General features: G+C 44.4%; 1 protein-coding gene across 1 annotated transcript in view; it reads left to right on the forward strand.

Moving 5' to 3' along the window:
• Window positions 1-5,627: 5,627 nt before the first annotated feature.
• The window catches only part of LOC115469011 (AP-2 complex subunit alpha-2-like), a 130,222-nt gene continuing 116,090 nt past the window's right edge, over window positions 5,628-19,759 (forward strand). Inside the window, exon 1 of the mRNA XM_030201246.1 lies at window positions 5,628-5,818. Within this exon, the coding sequence (XP_030057106.1) occupies window positions 5,752-5,818 (67 nt within the window). The 5' untranslated portion in view covers window positions 5,628-5,751. The remainder of the gene's footprint in view (window positions 5,819-19,759) is intronic.

A 19,759-nucleotide genomic window follows, 5' to 3' on the forward strand; every position in this document is an offset into this window, starting at 1 on the left:
ACAGACTTACACAAGGCTGTGCAAAGGCCAGTTTTTACTGCAGCTTAGTAAAAGGACCCTAAAGTTAAGATCATAAATCCTTTAAATATTGGACCTTTTATTTTTGTTAAAGGACCAATCTTGGTATTATTGAGCCCTTTCTGCTATTTCTTCCCAAAGTATACGAGGAGTCCATATAAAACACAGGAATACTCAAAAGTAAATAATCCTCTTATAATAATGAAATGCAGGACTAATCATATCAAAATATTTGAATGGGAGTTTACAATAATAATAACAACAAAATGGTTCTGACCTGTGTGGTAGTACATTTATGCTCATGCTTTTCTGAGTTGTTGTTAAATTAAGCAAACTTTTTCTAACAGTACAAGAAAGCAGCAGGTATACTGAGTGGTTCAAGGTGCAAGAGAAATTAATTTGAAAGAAAAAGGAATTATTGGGGTGGGGAAATAGACTAAGATGGAACAGGGAAGAACAGAACCAACTAGGCAGATTAGGTGGTCACCTAGAGTGGCAGCTTCCAATGTTTTAAATGTTTTAAAATTTTGATATACTGCTTCACAATAATAAAATGCATAAAATACAAAATCACTTTCCATTTCATAATAGGAAAGACCTATTAACATTCATTCAAGACCAGTCATTCTTCTAGGGGCAGAAACTACCAGGACATACTTATACATGCAGATAGAGTGGGCAGTTTTCATTAGTCCATTTGCATTGGTAAATGACTTTTTATAAAGTTCCCTTTCTTTGTGTATAGGTCAGGATGGCAGGGGCCAATTTAATATTGACCAACTGGCCAATTATTTTACAGGACTGTTCTGGGAGGCATGCAGGCTTATTTTAGAAAGAGAAGGGCGCCCATCTTTCGATACAAATCAGGAGATGGGCGTCCTTCTCCCAGGGTCGCCCAAATCGGCATAATCGAAAGCCGATTTTGGGCATCCCCAACTGATTTCCGTTGCGGGGACGATCAAAGTTCCCGGGGGCATGTTGGAAGCATAGCGAAGGCGGGACTGGGGCGTGCTTAACACATGGGCGTCCTCGGCCGATAATGGAAAAAAGAAGGGCGTCCCTGACGAGCACTTGGCCAACTTTACTTGGTCCATTTTTTCTTGCGACCAAACCTCAAAAAGGTGCCCGAACTGACCAGATGACCACCGGAGGGAATCGGGGATGACCTCCCCTTACTCACCCAGTGGTCACTAACCCCCTCCCACCCTCAAAAAATATTTTTTGCCAGCCTCTATGCCAGCCTCAAATGTAATACCCAGCTCCATCACAGCAGTATGCAGGTCCCTGGAGCAGTTTTAGTGGGTGCAGTGCACTTCAGGCAGGCGGACCCAGGCCCAACCCCCTACCTGTTACACTCGTGGTAGTAAATGTGAGCCCTTCAAAACCCACCAGAAACCCACTGTACCCAAATCTAGGTGCCCCCCTTCACCCCTTAGGGCTATTGTAGTGGTATAAGTTGTGGGGAGTGGGTTTTGGGGGGCTCAGCACCCAAGGTAAGGTAGCTATGTACCTGGGAGCAATTTGTGAAGTCCACTGCAGTGCCCCCTAGGGTGCCCGGTTGGTGTCTTGGCATGTGAGGGGGACCAGTGCACTACGAATGCTGGCTCCTCCCACGACCAAAGGGCTTGCAATTGGTCGTTTTTGAGATGCGTCCTCAGTTTCCATTATCGCCGAAAACCGGGGACGACCATCTCTAAGGACGACCATCTCTAAGGTCGACCTAAATGTTGAGATTTGGACATCCCCGACCGTATTATCGAAACGAAAGATGGACGCCCATCTTGTTTCGATAATACCGGTTTCCCCGCTCCTTTGCCGGGACGTCCTGCGAGGACGTCCTCAGGAAAATTTGGGTGTCCCGTTCGATTATGCCCCTCATGGTGTTCAGATGATCATGATTTACGAGTTTATCAAAATCTTTTGGTGGTGGGGGAGGGGGGTGCAGGGCTGAAGGTTTGCCTAAGGCAGTCAATAGGCTTTTACCATCCTAGGGAAGAGGCAAATGTCACGTCTGTGGCCGTGACCACCCTCAGACTTACCTTATTTCTGGGGGTCAGCTTCTAAGCTGGCTTCTGCCTATCCTTTCTGGAGTAGTTTTCCTTCTGTGTGCTGGCTGCTTCCAGCATGGCTCTAATTACTCCACTCTACTGCACCTGGGGGTGCTGCCTGAGTTAGCTCTATCTCTGTCTCCAGCCTGGCTCTGTTTGCTCCTCTGTGCTGCACCTGTGTTCTGTGTGCGCTCTGCCTGCTCCTTGGTTGGTGCTCCTCTCACTCGCTGGTGGCCTGAGCCAGTGGCTGCCATAGTTTGTCTTGCTGTTCCTACCCGTTCCAGACTTTAGCCCAGTCCGGTCCGGTTCTTCCAGGCTGCCGGACTTGTCTCTCTTGTTTGTGCCTGGACAGCCTCCGTAGTTGCTTACTGATGGCTGCAGTTGCTCCTCAGGTGTTGAAGGGCTTTATTAATCACTTAGAGACTGCAGCCTTTGCCTTTGCATCGTCTAAGGTCCCTGGTATGTTTGAGTGCTCTGTGCACTGCTACCTTGTCCAGTTCAGTGTGAGTTTCTAGCTTGTTACTAGTAGCTTGGGCATAGCTTTTCTTGTTGGCTTGTGTACAGCTTTACTAGTTCTCCTGTGTGTTGTGTGAGTTCCTAGCGTGTGACTAGTTAGCTTGGGCATAGCTTTGCTTGTTAGCTTGTGTACAGCTTTACTAGTTCTCCTGTGTTTTGCTTAGTGTGAGTTTCTAGCTTGTGACTAGTTAGCTTGGGCATAGCTTACTTGTTAGCTTTTGTACAGCTTTACTAGTTTTCTTGTGTTTAGCTTTCTGGTTTTCCCGTGTGTGTTTTCCTTTGCTTCTGGAGCTTCAGCCCTAGTCCTGTCCACTGCCAGTACTCCTTGTTACTGGAGCTCCAGCCATAGTCTTGCTACTTGACCTGACCATTGCCTGAATCTGACTACTCTCTGCCTGAACCCCGATACTTGCTGCCTGTGGCCAGACCTGACTATTGCCGGAACCCAGACATTCCCTGCCTGTCTGCCTTGCTTTCACCTAGGTGCCTGGGGGCACTTCTGTATCCTGATTCCTGTTGTTCCTGCTTGCTAGTTCCAGTTCCGGTTTTCCTGTAAGCCCTGCCGGCTGCCCGAACCTGAGGGCTCAACCCTCGGGGAACGGTGGCTAAGCGTAGGTGAAGCCTAGGTCCAGTGTGTTCCTGTCCAGCGGGTTCCGGTCCCGTGTGTTCCAGTCCAGTGGGCTCCACTCCAGTGTGTACCAGTCCAGTGGGTTCCAGTCCAGTGGGCATCCATCCGGTGCGTTCCAGTCCTGTGTATTCCAGTGTAGAACACCAGTCCAGGGTTCCAGTCCAGCCTTGCCTCATCTCTGCTTTGAAGGTGACCTTGCCTGCCACTGCTGCTCCACGGTAGTGGTCCAAGGGCTCGCAAACCCAGTGCTTCCATGGAAGAAGCCTGACAGCAAAGGAAAGCTTGGTGGGGTAAAACAAGAAGCAGAACAGAAAACCAGAGATAAGACTTGGAATACAGTTAGATTTAACACTTACTCTGATTCCCCAAATCCAAGCAACCTTCAAGGCTGCTTCTAGTATTTCTGACAGCTAGGCTGCCTCTCTCCTTACATTGAGAAGGTAAGTCTTATCCCAGTTGTGCATGCCATGATAATATCAAGACTGGCTTACTGCAATGCACTATACAATGGTCTGACTACAAAGGGCCTGCACCAGCTCCATTTGATTCAGAATGCAGCAGCAAGACTCACAGAAGGTTGCAAATGACGTGACCACATCACACCATTTTTGCAAATACTTAATTGGCTACCATTACAATACAGGGCTAAATTTAAAACTTTATGTCTGATCTTCAAGGCCCTGAAAGGGAATGGCCTTGAGTACCTGAAGAATAGGATGATCCTCCACACACTGCCAAGGACACTAAGGTCATCCCAAGGACAATCACTAACCACATCCTCTCCAAAAGACATTACACGATGTGATACCCGCAAGCGAGCCTTCTCCGGAGTAGCCCCTACACTCTGGAATGCACTGCCTGAAAGGCTCCGCTTAACAGAAGACTATCTCTACCTCAGAAAGCAGGTAAAAGCATGACACTTCAACCAAGCCGTTAATGGAAGAAGTAACTAACCTGTTAGTCTCACTCACACACACAAGGAGTGACTCAGGCTGCACATACTGCAGCAGAACGTTTATCCCCTCCTACCCTAAGATAATATTTAACCATCTTTCTGACCTCATGTGCAACCAGAGCTGGTCCTAGGGTCTCTGGCGCCCTCCAGCAGACTATGAGTTGGCGCCCCCCCAATCTCCTTTCTCTCTTCTCCCACCCTGCCCCTGTCCAGCAATTCTCCTTTGCCCCATCCCCCGCCATACCGCGCCGCCCTTGGTACTTTAAATCTTTAATTTACCTCCGTTCCAGCAGCCACCTCATTTGAAAGCCCTGCCCTGTCTCTAGCCTTCCTTCGTGAGTTCGTTCCCTCAGAATCCCGCCCTCGAGGAAATGACATCAGAAGGCGGGACTGCGGAACGAACTAACGAAGGGAGGGAAGGCTAGAGACAGGGCAGGGCTTTCAAATGATGCGGCTGCTGGAACTGAGGTAAATTAAAGATTTAAAGCACCAAGGGTGGCGCGGTATGGCGGTGCCCTTGAAGGCAGGCGCCCCCCTGCGGTGCTTACCCCGCTTACTGGGTTTGACCGGCCCTGTGTGCAACTTTCTTTAAATCAGTCACCTTACTTTCTAACTCTTCTTACTCTCTTACCTATCTATAGGGGTCTTTTATTAAGGCACGCTCAAGTTTTTAGTGCATGCAAATTGGGCACATGCTAAACGAATGCATTGGTGTCTCTAACATTTAGCGCGTGCCGAATTTTATCATGTGCTAAAAATGTGAGTGCACCTTAGTAAAAGGGGGTCTATATGTTACATCTTTGCTTTACCCTTCACTATCAATGAAAATGTTCTATTATGTATTGTGTTGCCATTGTAAGTAGTATACCATGCCATACTTTGTATTGTTATTTGAATATTTTTACTGTTGTAATTGCCTATTGCTCATGTTTGATCTATTCTTACTGTACACCGCCTTCAGTGAATTCCTTCAAAAAGGCGGTAAATAAATCCTAATAAATAAATAGATAGCTTGGTTAAATAAAAACACAACTATAAGAGGACTGGAGGAAAGAACTCATGGACAAAAATTATAATGGGGAAGTAAGCAAAATAAACGAAAAGATGAAGCAAATACCTCAAAAACTGATAAATATAACAGGAAAACACTGAAAGTTAGTTTAGATGGTATAAAGTAATTCCATGCAAATAGATTTGCAGGGGACTAGAATGGAAACACGTAAACTGACAGGGCCGCACTATGCCCACCTCTGTACACCTGTATTTGGGGGACGAATGTCTGGCTTTGGAAGTGATCCTCGAGTCCCTGCTACATGCTTCCCTTTTTCCCGCCAGCACCGCAGTCCGCAGGCAGCGGCCAGCGCTGTTTCTATGGCAACCGTGGGCTCGCGGCAGCGTCCCTCTACCGCCCTCCTCCCCTGCCGCCGCTTCGTGCGTCGTGCGTGCGTGCTCGCTCAGGCACCATTGCTCGCCGAGGCCAGGGTCGAGTACGCGCGCCAGCGAGGAGGACTCGGTGCAGCTGTAGCTGCGGAAAGTGTCGACTCGAGAGAAATAGCGGCTCCGGCTTCTGTGTACAGCGGTGCACCATGCCGGCTGTGTCCAAGGGAGACGGGATGCGGGGCCTGGCGGTCTTCATCTCCGATATCAGAAACTGTGAGTGTCCGCTAACTCGGCGCCGCTTTACTCTGCCTTTTCCCGTAGTGTCGGCGTGGTCTGGGGCGAGGAGGCCACCGGCATCCGAAGCTTCAGTAACGGCAGTACGCCCCTCTCTCTCTCTCTTTCCTATGGGCTAGCCTCTCTCCGTTACTCTGTTGCCAGTTTATACCGAGGTCCTCCTTTCCCTTCTCTGTGTGGCTGTAAAAGAAGACTTTTAAAAACCTTTTCTAATCCAGAACCGTCATCCTTAACTATAGTTGTTTGAGAGGACATACGAATATTTAATTTGTATCCGTTAACTGAGGGAAGGCAGCTATTTCCAAAAGCAGTATTCAAGAAATATCTTGCTGCAAAACAAAACGGTTTTAGGAATACTCTTTTCTGCACCCCTCATGTCCGACTGCCAGCAAGATAATATGCTTTTAAGGGGATGAAACGACTTGGAGCTCTCTGGCAGAATACATTGTAATCCAAGCAACTATTTCCATTTGTGAAGCTGCCTTGGCCGGATACTCGTTAGGTGTTCTGCCTGAGACGCAAAAAGAAACACAATTTTTGCAGATTTAAAAACAATTTAAAGAGTGTAGTATGAAATAACTTAATTGTATCGTTTGATCAAGGACAGTGGCAATATTTTGACCGCCTGTTAAAAGCGTTATGTTATTTCTGGTACCCTGGATTTGTCTTGGTGGTATTGCTTGTATATGTGACTAGAGCATAGGAGAAAATGGGAAACGCCAGATTAAATTCTCTGCATTCTTTACGTGGTTCTTTGTGTTAACATTCATTTTAACCACAAAAGGGTTTCAGGGAATTCAGACAACTTATGGAATTAAGTGTTGGGTGGAAGAAAGGGTAGGAAATTTTCGGGGTTTGGAAATAAGCCCCCCAATTTAGTCTTGAATACAAAGTTAAATTTATTTCACAGTTGCAGCTGTATTTATAGAGCAGTGCTTGAGAGGTTGGCACTTTTCTTTCACGTGTATTGTTTATTAGGGTTAACCTGGTGGAAAACTTTGGTTGGCTAATTATGCCCTATGGATTAGTATTTTTTCTTAATAAATTTGTTACTGTAGACATAAGAACTCCATTTTAGGCAAAGTTATGTATGGTAGTTTCATGCAAGTGGTTCATTTTTCCACACATTTGATTTTAGGTAAGTTTGTAAGCTACTCTTTTTTTTAATTATTGAATTTCATAGTGGTGGATGTATACCAGTTAACCATATTACTGCAGTAGTCTGGATATTCTGCTAACTCCTTAGAGTGCACTTAAAAATGTGTGCCGTCTTTTTACCTTTTGCAGTAGCCCTATTCCTCCTCTCTATCCATGCCACCTTGTTCTTTGTCACTGTTTCTATTCCTTATCTAGTCACTGTTTCTATTCCTTATCTAGCCACAGCTGGCAGGACAGCTTTCTTGGTCACCACACCCTCTTTCTGAAGATGCTGAACAAGGTTGCTTATGTCTTTAAACCTGGTCTTTAAGCTAGTTTTATTTTTGTGTTCATACATACTGATGGTATTTAATTTTTCTACATTTGTGATTGCAATGTCTTTTGGATATGTAAGACACTTCTAGTTTGTTTAACATCATACTTTTACAATTTTTTGAGAAGTGAGGGACAAATAAAGCAAACAGTAGACAGGCAAATCCATAAAGCAGTAACTATAGTTAAATTTAAATTATAATATGTAACTCTGCTTTTTATTAGATTTTTATTTTATAATGTGTCCTTTTTATGACATGTCCTAGGAGATCCATGAAATTGTTTAGTAACTTTAATAAACATTTTTAGATGTATATTATACATATGGTAAAACACGATTCGAAAGTGCTAAACTCCTTCGAGAAAAGCTTCCCAGTCAAAGAATGGATCATCTTCAAAATCTGCACTTTGGTCCACAAAATTATCTATGGTGTAGTCCCAGGATACATGACAGACCTCATAGATCTAGCAGCCAGAAATAGAATCGGATCATCATGATCTTACCTAAACCTACATTGCCCAAACTGCAAAGGACTAAAATACAAAACATACGCATGTAGCTTCTCCTACATAAGCACACAACTATGGAATGGACTCCCAAATGCTGTGAAAACAATCCAAGACCACCTAAACTTCAGGAAATCACTAAAACCTCACCTCTTCAAAAAGGCCTATTCCACCAATCCAACGTAAATCCCCATACCCAGCAACACAGCGTAACCAATGATCGTACTGGACAATCTACTATACTCACTCCTCTCGACGCCATAATGCCTGATTCACATCTACCTCATTTGACCTTAACATATCTTTGTATTTATCAACCGTATGGACAACTGCCTCTACGTTACTATGTAAGCCACATTGAGCCTGCAGATAGGTGGGAAAATGTGGGGTACAAATGTAACAAATAAATACATCACTGTTTCCACAGTGCCATTAAGACTTGAGGGCATACACTTCTTAGTATAGATCATCTAAGAGCCCTTTTGTTTTTGTCAGGTGGTTTCTTCTTTATCCTTCAAACATCCCAACTTGGGTTATGATGTAATTGAGAATTCAGTGTCTGATATCTGAGATTTTCCTGTGTTATCCTTCCCTTGGTAGCCTCATCTATTGAAATGACAGCCCTTGTTGACAGCTCTCTCAGAAGGCCCACTAAATGTAGGCATGGTGAGTCCAGTCAGTATGAGCAATGGCTGAGACTTTCTCTCATTTCCTTTAGCTCCACAGCATCCCTAAGTCAACCAGAGGAACAGAAACCTGGCCTGTAAAACAAACCTAGACCTCTGCATAGTAGCACTGCCACTGAACAGTAGGCAAGCTCTGAGCCACCTAAGGCAGTGGTTCCCAAACATTTTCGGTTCAAGGCACCCTTAGTGTTTGAGCAATTTTTTGTCAAACCCCCCCCCCCCCCCCGTTACACATCATATCCAGTATTTCTCCCTCTCTCCCCCCCTGCACCATCTCTCTCTTCCCTCCACCCCTTTGTCCAGCATGTCTCCCTCTCTGGCCCATCTCCCCTCTCCATCAGCCTCTCACCCTCCGCTTGACCTCCTCATACAAGATTTCACCCCTTCCTCCCCCTCAGCTCATGTCCAACACTTAAGCCTCTCATTCCTCCTGCAGCATGTCTCCTTCCCTCCACCACCTCACCCACAATTCTCCCACTGTTTGAACGGGTCCCTGGCAGCAACAGCGATTCCCGCATGGTGCCTGTCGCTAACCCAGAAGACTCCCCTTGGTTTTGTGATTTTTTTTAACTTGCCGTTCTTACAGGGTCAGGATTAATTGTGCTTACCTTTCTCTTTCTCTCTGCCTGCTGCGTACAAAATCTTTCCACTGACGGAGGACTGCTGTTTTCCTGGCCCATGTGGCTGGGGCAAGCTACCGATCACAGCTCAGCTGTGATTGGTTACTGAAGCCTGCCTGGCGCCTAAAAGGGCGATCCTGATTTGGAAACAGAGCCTCACTCCTTGCTTCCCAATCAGGATCGCCCTTTTAGGAGCCAGGCAGGCTCCATGACCAATCACAGCTGAGCTGTGATCGGTAGCTTGCCCCAGCCATGTAGATTTCCTGGAGCTCCATACAACTTTGTTTAAATATGTTGACATTAAGTGATGTCCCGGCACTTGCCTGTGAACCTCCCATCTGCACCACAGCACACCTGTGAATTTGCTGCGGCGCACAGTTTGGGAAATGCTGACCTAAGGGCTTTCTTTCTTTTCTTTATACATGTTTCTGCATGGGTTGTCTATTGCTGCGCTAGAACTTTAGAAGGATGTAGTTTAACAAGATCTTTTAGTAAAGTAGCCAGATTTAGTGCCTAGTGGTGGTGTTCTTGGTTATTTATTATTAGTGTCTCCAAATAGGTTAATTTTGCGCATAGCATGACAGGAATGAACCTTGCTCCTAAGGCAGGTTATGTGACTGTTTGGTGCTTAGATGTGATTAAGGAGACTGGCCCAACAGAATCAGCTGAAGCGAGACTTAACCATGATTATGGTAGAAGTCTCCCTTTCTTCCTACTTCGATTGTAGGCTAGAAGATATTTTCTTTATGTTTATACCAGAAGAGTTTTTTTGTTTGTAAAGTATTTCAGACCATGAAATAAATTCTGTTCCGGCAGTATGGCTGCCTAGACCATGAAATAGTTTCTGTTCTGACAGTGTAAGACCCCTGCACCTCAAAATCTATTACCCAAAGTATACTTAAAGTACTGTGCTCTGCTTAGATACAGGCGGAATTTAAGTACATTTAAACTAAATAAAACTGTCACTTCATCAATTTTGTCTTTCACATTTATATTTCAGTTTAAAATGCTTTATTTGTCAAAAGGTAAACTTTAGATTGGCATATCACATCCTATCTTTAAGATATAAAGACCATTCTAGGAATGAACTCTGTGGAAGTGGAATGCCTCCCAGATGTTCTCTTACAATGTTTTTGGGATGGGGAGATGATTCTTTAATTTTTTGCATGTTATTTTGAAAATATTTAAACCTAGACTTAAATGTGAGAGGAGTTTTATCTCCGGGGTTAATAGGGAAATATCAGGAAAGAAAAAAAAAAACAAATTTTATTCTAACAGTGAAGGTGTTCTGAATGCAGTTTAAAGAATTTTCTCTTGCCTTTCAGTTTTCCAAAATGGTTTCTAATGCAGGGATAATAAATGTCTTGATTAGTATTACTACTTCTAGTTTTGTTTTTGCTTTGTGTGTGTTATCTAAATTATACAAAGTTAAAAATCAATCTGACTTTAGACATTGTCGAAAAATGTTGGGATTTTGTTTTATTGGTTCATTAGCTGATTGTTTATTATTAGATATTTAGTGCTTATTGTATATACAAGGGTATTCATTCTTGGATTTTCTTTATTTTCCCAATAATTTAAAATTACAGCAACAAGCAGGAGTAAATAGGGCAAAAATAAAAGTATATTCAGGTAGACAAACATAAAATGATGCTCAGTTTGTTCTCTTGTGAATGGTGAAGGCATGTGGAAAGGAATGGGGATCCTGTTGGGAGACGGGGGAGGGTTATGCAGCAATTTTAAAATTAAGGTAAAAATCAGTTTAAAAAAAAAAGGCGTGTGTTTAATCTCAGACCTTTTTGGTAGAAAATATTTGAAACTGATATGAAGGACTCCACTTGTATGATTCAACTAGTGGAGAGCGTGGTGTTTACTATGAAGTGTGGCTATATGCTCAAAAGTACAGTAGGTTTTTATTAGTATGCTCTGTTACATTATAGCAGTATAAAGTTTCCTAACCTTTTTCCTTAGAAGCTTTTCTTCTCTACTTGTGTAATTGGCCAAAGCTAAGCATATAGAGAAATCTATTTATATTTGAGTCAAAATGCATTTGGTCACACCCAGTGTACTATTTCTATTTCTATTTCATAGTCGCCATACTGGGTTAGATAAATGGACATATAGCCCAGTATCCTGCTTCCGGCAGAGGCCAATCCAGGTCACGAGTACTGGCAGAAACTCAATTAATAGTAACATTCTATGCTACCAATCCCAGGGCAAGCAGTGGCTTCCCCCATGTCCATCTCAATAACAGACTATGGACTTTTCCTTTAGGAACTTGTCCAAACCTTTTTTAAACCTAGATAGACTGACCACTATTACCACATCCTCTGGCAGTGAGTTCCAGAGCTTAACTATTCTTTGAGTGAAAAAATATTTCCTCCTATTTGTTTTAAAAGTATTTCTATGTAGCTTCATTGAGTGTCCCCTGGTCTTTGTGCTTTTTGAAAGAGTGAAAACTTTGCTTCTATTTGTTCTACACTACTCAGAATTTAATAGACCTTAATCATCTCTCTCCCCCCCCCCCCCCCCCCCCCAGAGCTCTCTCTTTTCTAAGCTGAAGAGTCCTACCCTCTTAAGCCTTTCCTCATATGAGAGGAGTTCCATCCCCTTTGTCATTTTGGTCACTCTTCTTTGAACCTTTCTAATTCTACTGTATCTTTTTTTTTTTTTTTTTCCTATTTTTGAGCTATGGAGACCAGAGTTGACTGCAATACTCAAAGGTGAGGTTGCACCATGGAGCGATACAGAAGCATTACAATATTCTTGGGCTTATTTTGCATCCCTAATAATTCCTAGCATCCTGTTTGCTTTTTTTGGCTACTGCCGCCCACTGGGCAGAAGATTTCTGCGTATTTTTGTAGTTTTTAACTAATGCAAAAAAATAAAAATCCCCTGTACTCCAAGTATCTTAATGCATAACAGTCATCAATACTAGATACTACCACTGAGATTTGAGATAAAAGTATATAAAGCTAACAAACACTTTTTTTTGTGGTCTAAATTACATGCGTTTACCTCTGAATAGGAATGAACTATAAGTTAGAGAACATAACATTAACTAGTCTGTGAGGCTACTACATTGTGCAACATACTTATCTAATCTAATGAAGCAGCAAAAAAGATTGCAGTTACAGCACCTGTACTTCAGAAGGATGTACAAGATTTCTGCAGCCTAATTTTTAAAACATTCTGTGCTTCAGCTGTAACCGCCTAGTTATTTGTGTCATCATATTCACATCCTCTAGTTTACTGTGCAGCAGCTCAGAGGTATATTTCTGTGGCAGAATTCCTGGAGTTTGCAGCTTGGATAGTTGAGCATATTAATAAGCTTTGCAGTTAAGCATAGAAGCATAGCACAGAACATGATGGTTGACTATGCAGTGTGTCCATCCAAACAAATTCTGTACAGTATATTCCTTAGATATTATCTGTACTTGCCCTATACTGTCTTGAATTTGGATACTGTCCTAGTCTCCACCTCCACTGGGAGGACTTTTTAATACATTCATGAGCAGATGATCAAAAACCCCTGCTTTTCCAAACAGCGCTCTAAAAATACTCCCACTCCTACTACTTATCATTTCTATAGCGCTACAAAATAGTTCTGAAACAGTGCAGGGCTTTACTGCATCTATGATCAGAGATAATTGCATGCAAATTTAAGCATGCAGTTCTCTCTGATCATGGGGTAGACGTGCAGGAGGATTACTCAGGCACAATCCTCCCCCACTTGTTTGACAGGTCTGGGCTGTCAAAAGCCCCGTCCCGTGAGACGTAGGGGCTGGAGGTCCGTTGGACCACCAGACCCCAACTACCTCTGCCCCGAGCAAGGTGAAATGGGAGCTGGAGGACCGGCGGACCTCCGGTCCCCCCCGACCCCCCCCCCCCCCCCACGACACAGGTTCAGGGAGGTCTGGGGATCCAGTGGGACTCAAGCCCCCCTAACCCCCCCCAGCATTTGTAAGACGTCCCTGGTTGCCCAGTGGGCGACCTACGACCCCCCCCTCCAGTGACGGGGCTGGAGCTTCGGCGAACCTCTGGTTCCCCCGACCCCCCCAGGTTTGGGGGGGGGGGCTGGCGATCTGGTGGGTATCCAGCCCCCTAACCCTCCCCCCAAGCATTTGTAAGAAGTCCCTGGTGGCCCAATGGGCTGCGGTTAATCCTCCCACCCCCTGCCCAGTGTATCCTTATATGGTGTGATGCCCCACCCAACGCATCCCAAAATACACTGGGCAGGGCTGGGCGCCACCATTTTGCAGGCAGCACCGAAGGAAGAGGAGAGAGGCCACCTCCCTTCTCCAACTTAAGGTAGGGGGGTGGGGGGATTGACCGTGGCCCACTGGGCCAACAGAGACTTCTTACCAATGTTGGGAGGGGGTTGGGGGGGCTGGAGACACACCGGATCTCCAGCCCCCCCCGAACCTGTCTGGGGGGGGGGATCATCAGTTCCTGGGGGGGGGGGGGGTTGCTGCATTGGCGGGAATGGGGGCCTACTAGCATGCAAATGCATTCTGGACAGGGCTCACCATTTCTCCCCAATGGTCTGCAAACCCTGACTCCAGCTCCGAGCTGGCCTAGGGTTTGCCGCGGTCACCAGTACAATCTTTGGCGCGCTGGTTGCTGATCATTGTGGATGAATAGGTTTAGCATTCATTTGCATACTAGTTGCGTTCACAGCCCGCGAGCGCGTTTTCACGTGCTCGGGGGCTCTGATCATGGGGCAGTAGCAAACGCAGGCGCTAGTATGGCGCTAACAGCCTCTAGCGCCTGCTTTTGCTTCTGATCATCGGCCCATCAGTGCACTATAATCTACCGCTTTTCATCACTCTTATCCTATGACCCTTCATTCCATTGCCTCCTTTCTGTTAAGAGGCCCACCTCTTGTGCATTTATAAGTACATAAGTACATAAGTAGTGCCATACTGGGAAAGACCAAAGGTCCATCTAGCCCAGCATCCTGTCACCGACAGTGGCCAATCCAGGTCAAGGGCACCTGGCACGCTCCCCAAACGTAAAAACATTCCAGACAAGTTATACCTAAAAATGCAGAATTTTTCCAAGTCCATTTAATAGCGGTCTATGGACTTGTCCTTTAGGAATCTATCTAACCCCTTTTTAAACTCCGTCAAGCTAACCGCCCGTACCACGTTCTCCGGCAACGAATTCCAGAGTCTAATTACACGTTGGGTGAAGAAAAATTTTCTCCGATTCGTTTTAAATTTACCACACTGTAGCTTCAACTCATGCCCTCTAGTCCTAGTATTTTTGGATAGCGTGAACAGTCGCTTCACATCCACCCGATCCATTCCACTCATTATTTTATACACTTCTATCATATCTCCCCTCAGCCGTCTCTTCTCCAAGCTGAAAAGCCCTAGCCTTCTCAGCCTCTCTTCATAGGAAAGTCGTCCCATCCCCACTATCATTTTTGTCGCCCTTCGCTGTACCTTTTCCAATTCTACTATATCTTTTTTGAGATACGGAGACCAGTACTGAACACAATACTCCAGGTGCGGTCGCACCATGGAGCGATACAACGGCATTATAACATCCGCACACCTGGACTCCATACCCTTCCTAATAACACCCAACATTCTATTCGCTTTCCTAGCCGCAGCAGCACACTGAGCAGAAGGTTTCAGCGTATCATCGACGACGACACCCAGATCCCTTTCTTGATCCGTAACTCCTAACGTGGAACCTTGCAAGACGTAGCTATAATTCGGGTTCCTCTTACCCACATGCATCACTTTGCACTTGTCAACATTGAACTTCATCTGCCACTTGCACGCCCATTCTCCCAGTCTCGCAAGGTCCTCCTGTAATCGTTCACATTCCTCCTGCGACTTGACGACCCTGAATAATTTTGTGTCATCGGCGAATTTAATTACCTCACTAGTTATTCCCATCTCTAGGTCATTTATAAATACATTAAAAAGCAACGGACCCAGCACAGACCCCTGCGGGACCCCACTAACTACCCTCCTCCACTGAGAATACTGGCCACGCAATCCTACTCTCTGCTTCCTATCTTTCAACCAGTTCTTAATCCATAATAATACCCTACCTCCGATTCCATGACTCTGCAATTTCTTCAGGAGTCTTTCGTGCGGCACTTTGTCAAACGCCTTCTGAAAATCCAGATATACAATATCAACCGGCTCCCCATTGTCCACATGTTTGCTTACCCCCTCAAAAAAAATGCATTAGATTGGTGAGGCAAGACTTCCCTTCACTAAATCCGTGCTGACTTTGTCTCATCAGTCCATGTTTTTGTATATGCTCTGCAATTTTATTCTTAATAATAGCCTCCACCATCTTGCCCGGCACTGACGTCAGACTCACCGGTCTATAATTTCCCGGATCTCCTCTGGAACCCTTCTTAAAAATCGGAGTAACATTGGCTACCCTCCAGTCTTCCGGTACTACACTCGATTTTAGGGACAGATTGCATATTTCTAACAGTAGCTCCGCAAGTTCATTTTTTAGTTCTATTAATACTCTGGGATGAATACCATCAGGTCCCGGTGATTTACTACTCTTCAGCTTGCTGAACTGACCCATTACATCCTCCAAGGTTACAGAGAATTTGTTTAGTTTCTCCGACTCCCCCGCTTCAAATATTCTTTCCGGCACCGGTGTCCCCCCCCCCAAATCCTCCTCCTATACTTTGGATGTATTTAAATGTCACCACAGTGACATTTTAAATAAATTTAAACAGACACAGGAATAATATCAGGAAGTATGTTTTTCAGGAGAGGATGATAGATACCTGGAATGCCCTCCTGCCGGGAGGTGGTAGAGATGAAAACAGTAACGGAATTCAAAAATGCATTGAATAAACACAAAGGAAATTTTAAAAGAAGGACAGTACTGGGCAGACTTCTATAGTCTGTGCCCTGAAAATGGCAAGGACAAATCAAGACCAGGTATACATGTGAAATATTACATACTATGTGATATTATTTAAATCTCCGCTACCCTAATTGCAAAGGTCTGAAGTATAAATCAATTCATGGATCCAGCTTCTCATTTATAGGTACAAGACTTGGAATGTTCTCCCGAAAACCATGAGATCTACGTACGACCACCTCAACTTCCAGAAATTACTAAAGATCTACCTGTTCGGAAGAGCATATCCTACTGACCAAACTTAATTACCTAAATCCAGCAACACAAAGATATCCAAACTTGTATTGACCTTTATGATTGTTATATAACTTCCCTCTCTATGATTCCCCAATGTGTCCATATTTATTTCATTGTAAATAACTTCACTATATTTGTTTCTGTACCGTAGGTGGCTGTCACCTCACGGCACTATGTAAGCCACATTGAACCTGCAAATAGGTGGGAAAATGTGGGGTACAAATGTAACAAATAAATACGTTTATCTTGTTGGGCAGATTGGATGAACCGTACAGGTCTTTATCTGCTGTCACGTACGATGTTACTGTTCCTCCTCTTCTACAGGGTATTGGTATTGAGATCTTCTTTTTCTTTTTTTTTTTTTTCCTGTCTCCATATGCTTTATGAAATGTTGGTCATTTTAGTAGCTGTCCTCTACTGGTTCCCACCAGGTTTCTTTTAAAAGAAGTGGTTTCCAGAATTGCACACAATATTTCAAATGAGGTTTCTCCAGGCACTTATGCAGAGGCAATATTGTAGCTTTTTTTCCGCTAATCATTCTTTTCCTGTGTACCCAAGAATCCTTCTGACATTTGCTATTATCTGATTGGCCATGTTAAAAATAATCAGATATGGTCTTGTTCACAGAACTCCACCTGATGTTATTGTACTGCTTCTTTGTTTGTTTGCTGTTCCAGTGCATTACCCTGTATGTACGTATTGGGGATGGATTGCCTATTGCAGGTTTTGTTAACCTGGAAGGTGTGGACAAAATGGAAAGGTATCTAGAAAAGCTGCCAAAGGCAGGTCGTTTCCTGATGGCCCTTCTGCACTGTTGCTTACAAAAATCTTAGGCCAAGGAGTGATGTTGGTGGCACAACACTGATAATATCTCTTCCCTTGGAGTGGACACTATTTAACACCACCCACATTCAACCAGTATGTAACACAGGTAGTCTGTATGGGGCCCATACCAAGGACATTGTTTTATTTTGTTTGTGTAAGGAGTCATGTCAAAGGGCTTGCTGAAATCCAAGTACTCCACAGCTAGTGCTATCCCCTGCTGACTTACCCAATCCCAAAAAAAAACTTGATATAGCCATCTAGAGTTACCTCAACCTATTCACTCTCTTAGATCCTGTAAACCATTTAATTACAGAAATTTGGTTGTCCTGTTTCACAGTGATTTCATTAATTTACTGACTACATTGGTCAGACTAAACTGCTTGTGGTTCCCAGCCTCCTCCTTATTTCCATTCCTCTCTCCTATCTTCCAGATAAATCTCCAACTTTAAGGAAGCGTCGAAGGTCAGACAGCAGAAACTGTGAGAACTTCTTTAAGTTTTCTCGGTATCCTTGGATATATCCCATCTGTCTCAGTAACTTTGTGAAGGTAGCTAAACTAGCAGTAAACTGTAACACAATCTTCAGAAAATCTGATAAAAATGAAACTGTAATCAGTAAAAGAGCAAATATTCTTATCATAATGTAACAACTGTATTCAAACATGTGAATTCAACTAATTCAGAAGTCAACCAAAAGCTGTAGCCAAGGAAGGTGGGGGTGTTGGGTGTATTTGTTTTCTTTTTCTTTAAAGGATTGCTTAAGAATATTTACCAGCATGAAAAGCCTATATGTAAAGCTGTTATTGGGATGGAGTATTATGGCTAGTGCCAGCAGAACCCCCTCCACTTGGGGGGAAATGTGTCTTTAGAATACCCTTTAGTTGCTACTATTGAAGCGGAATGCCATAGGCGAAATTTGGCCAGGTTGGGCTATTTAAAAAAAAAATTGCTTTTCATTTATTCTGATCCATTGTCTTTTGCTAATCCTGTATGTACAGACATGGTCTTCAAAATTCTTTTAAAGCAAGAGTATGTTGCTGGTGCCTTCCTGCCCAATGTGCAAGCATGAGTTCCTTGGTCTTTGTTGTTTTTTCGTGGAGCAGGGAGGACACGTCTTTGTGTTCTCCTCAGTGTGATTAATTTTTTTTTTTCTGTACTATTGCACTACCTTCCCATATGGGTATTTGTCCCTTTTCACAGTTCTCTTGTTCTTTTTGTTTCCTTTTTAGTTTGGTGTTTTTTCTTTCTTTTTCGTGCATTGCTTAGGCATGAGCACCAACCTCAGTTTGAATATGGCCCCTTTTTACAGTCCACGATTGAGTTTAATTTGGCAACAATCTTTCATGAGTTGCTAGTCCCACTTAGGGTTGAGCACCGACCTCAGTTTGAACACTGCCCCTTTTTACAGTCCACAATTGAGTTTAATTTGGCTACAATTCTTTTTTTTTCTTAATGTCTAAGATGACCCCCAGTGGCTTCAAAATGTGCGCCCAATGTAATCGGGTAATTTCTGTGATGGACCCGCACTCTTGGCACATCGGGTGCCTTGAGCCTGACTGTGAACCTAACTCTTCTCTCTGTTTGCAAGTGCAGTTCTGGGGACAGAGAGTGTGGCAAGTCCAGCAGGAGAGACTTTTGGTTCCTCGAAGTCCGATCCGTCAACATTGGCACTGGAAGCGTCGACCTAAATTGGTTACTCAGACTTAACTATAACTGGGAGTGCACCGGTATTGAGGAGGTCTCCACCTCTTGAGATTGGATACCAAAAGTAGGCCCCGGGACCAGTCAGCATTGGAACTAACACAGGATGCATACGGGTTCGATGAAGGACCGTGGTGCTGAGTATTGGAGGAAGCTCAAGAAGTATAAGCATTGGTCCTGTTCGACGCACTGTGTCGGGGCATTATTATGCCAGTACCAGAGGAGTGCTCCCCTCTCTGGTAAAGGTGCTGGTACGCAAGTCTCCGAGCATCCAGATTCCCACTTTCAGTTCAGCACGGACTTCTCAGGGTTCTGTCCCAGCCCCCCGCCTTTGCTTATCTTCGAAGAGTGTTACCGAGTCCCGGCGCAGATACTGGTTGCACTCTAGTCAGGCATCAGGAGCACTTGCATCAACTGTAGATCAGCTTTAGATTCTTCCTAAATCTCCTGCCATGCCTGTAGAGACCCTTTTCTCCAGCACCTTGAAGGGTGTTGACATAGACCCTTGCACTACCACTCTCAACGTCGGGGTAGGAAGCTTCCCTGGGGATAGGACTATACCTTGGCATCATTTGGGGTGTGGACTTTGTGCCAGCCCCGGCTTAGTGGAACCATCTCACTCGATCAAGTCTGAGCACAGTGAGGAGTCTGACTGGGACCACTCACGGGACTCAGAAGACCCCCCCCCCCCCCATTACTTCTTTGAGGAGTCATTTTATGGGGGTCCCTTATGATCCCTCCCTGCCTCTGGAGAGATGTAAATATCCACCCGAGGGTCTCTTTCACTTGTTTTTGTTAAGCTTTGGCCATTTCGTTCAAGTTAGAGACGGAAGAGGAGCCCATGACAGAAATGAAAAGGAAGGAGTCGCGGTACCATTGCACCCTATCCTTAAAGATGTACTGACAAAGAACTGGGAATCTCCCCTCTCAGTTCAGGTCATCAAATGTCTAGCAGTAGTT

Source organism: Microcaecilia unicolor, chromosome 4, assembly GCF_901765095.1.
Source record: "Microcaecilia unicolor chromosome 4, aMicUni1.1, whole genome shotgun sequence".
Lineage (NCBI taxonomy): Eukaryota > Metazoa > Chordata > Amphibia > Gymnophiona > Siphonopidae > Microcaecilia > Microcaecilia unicolor.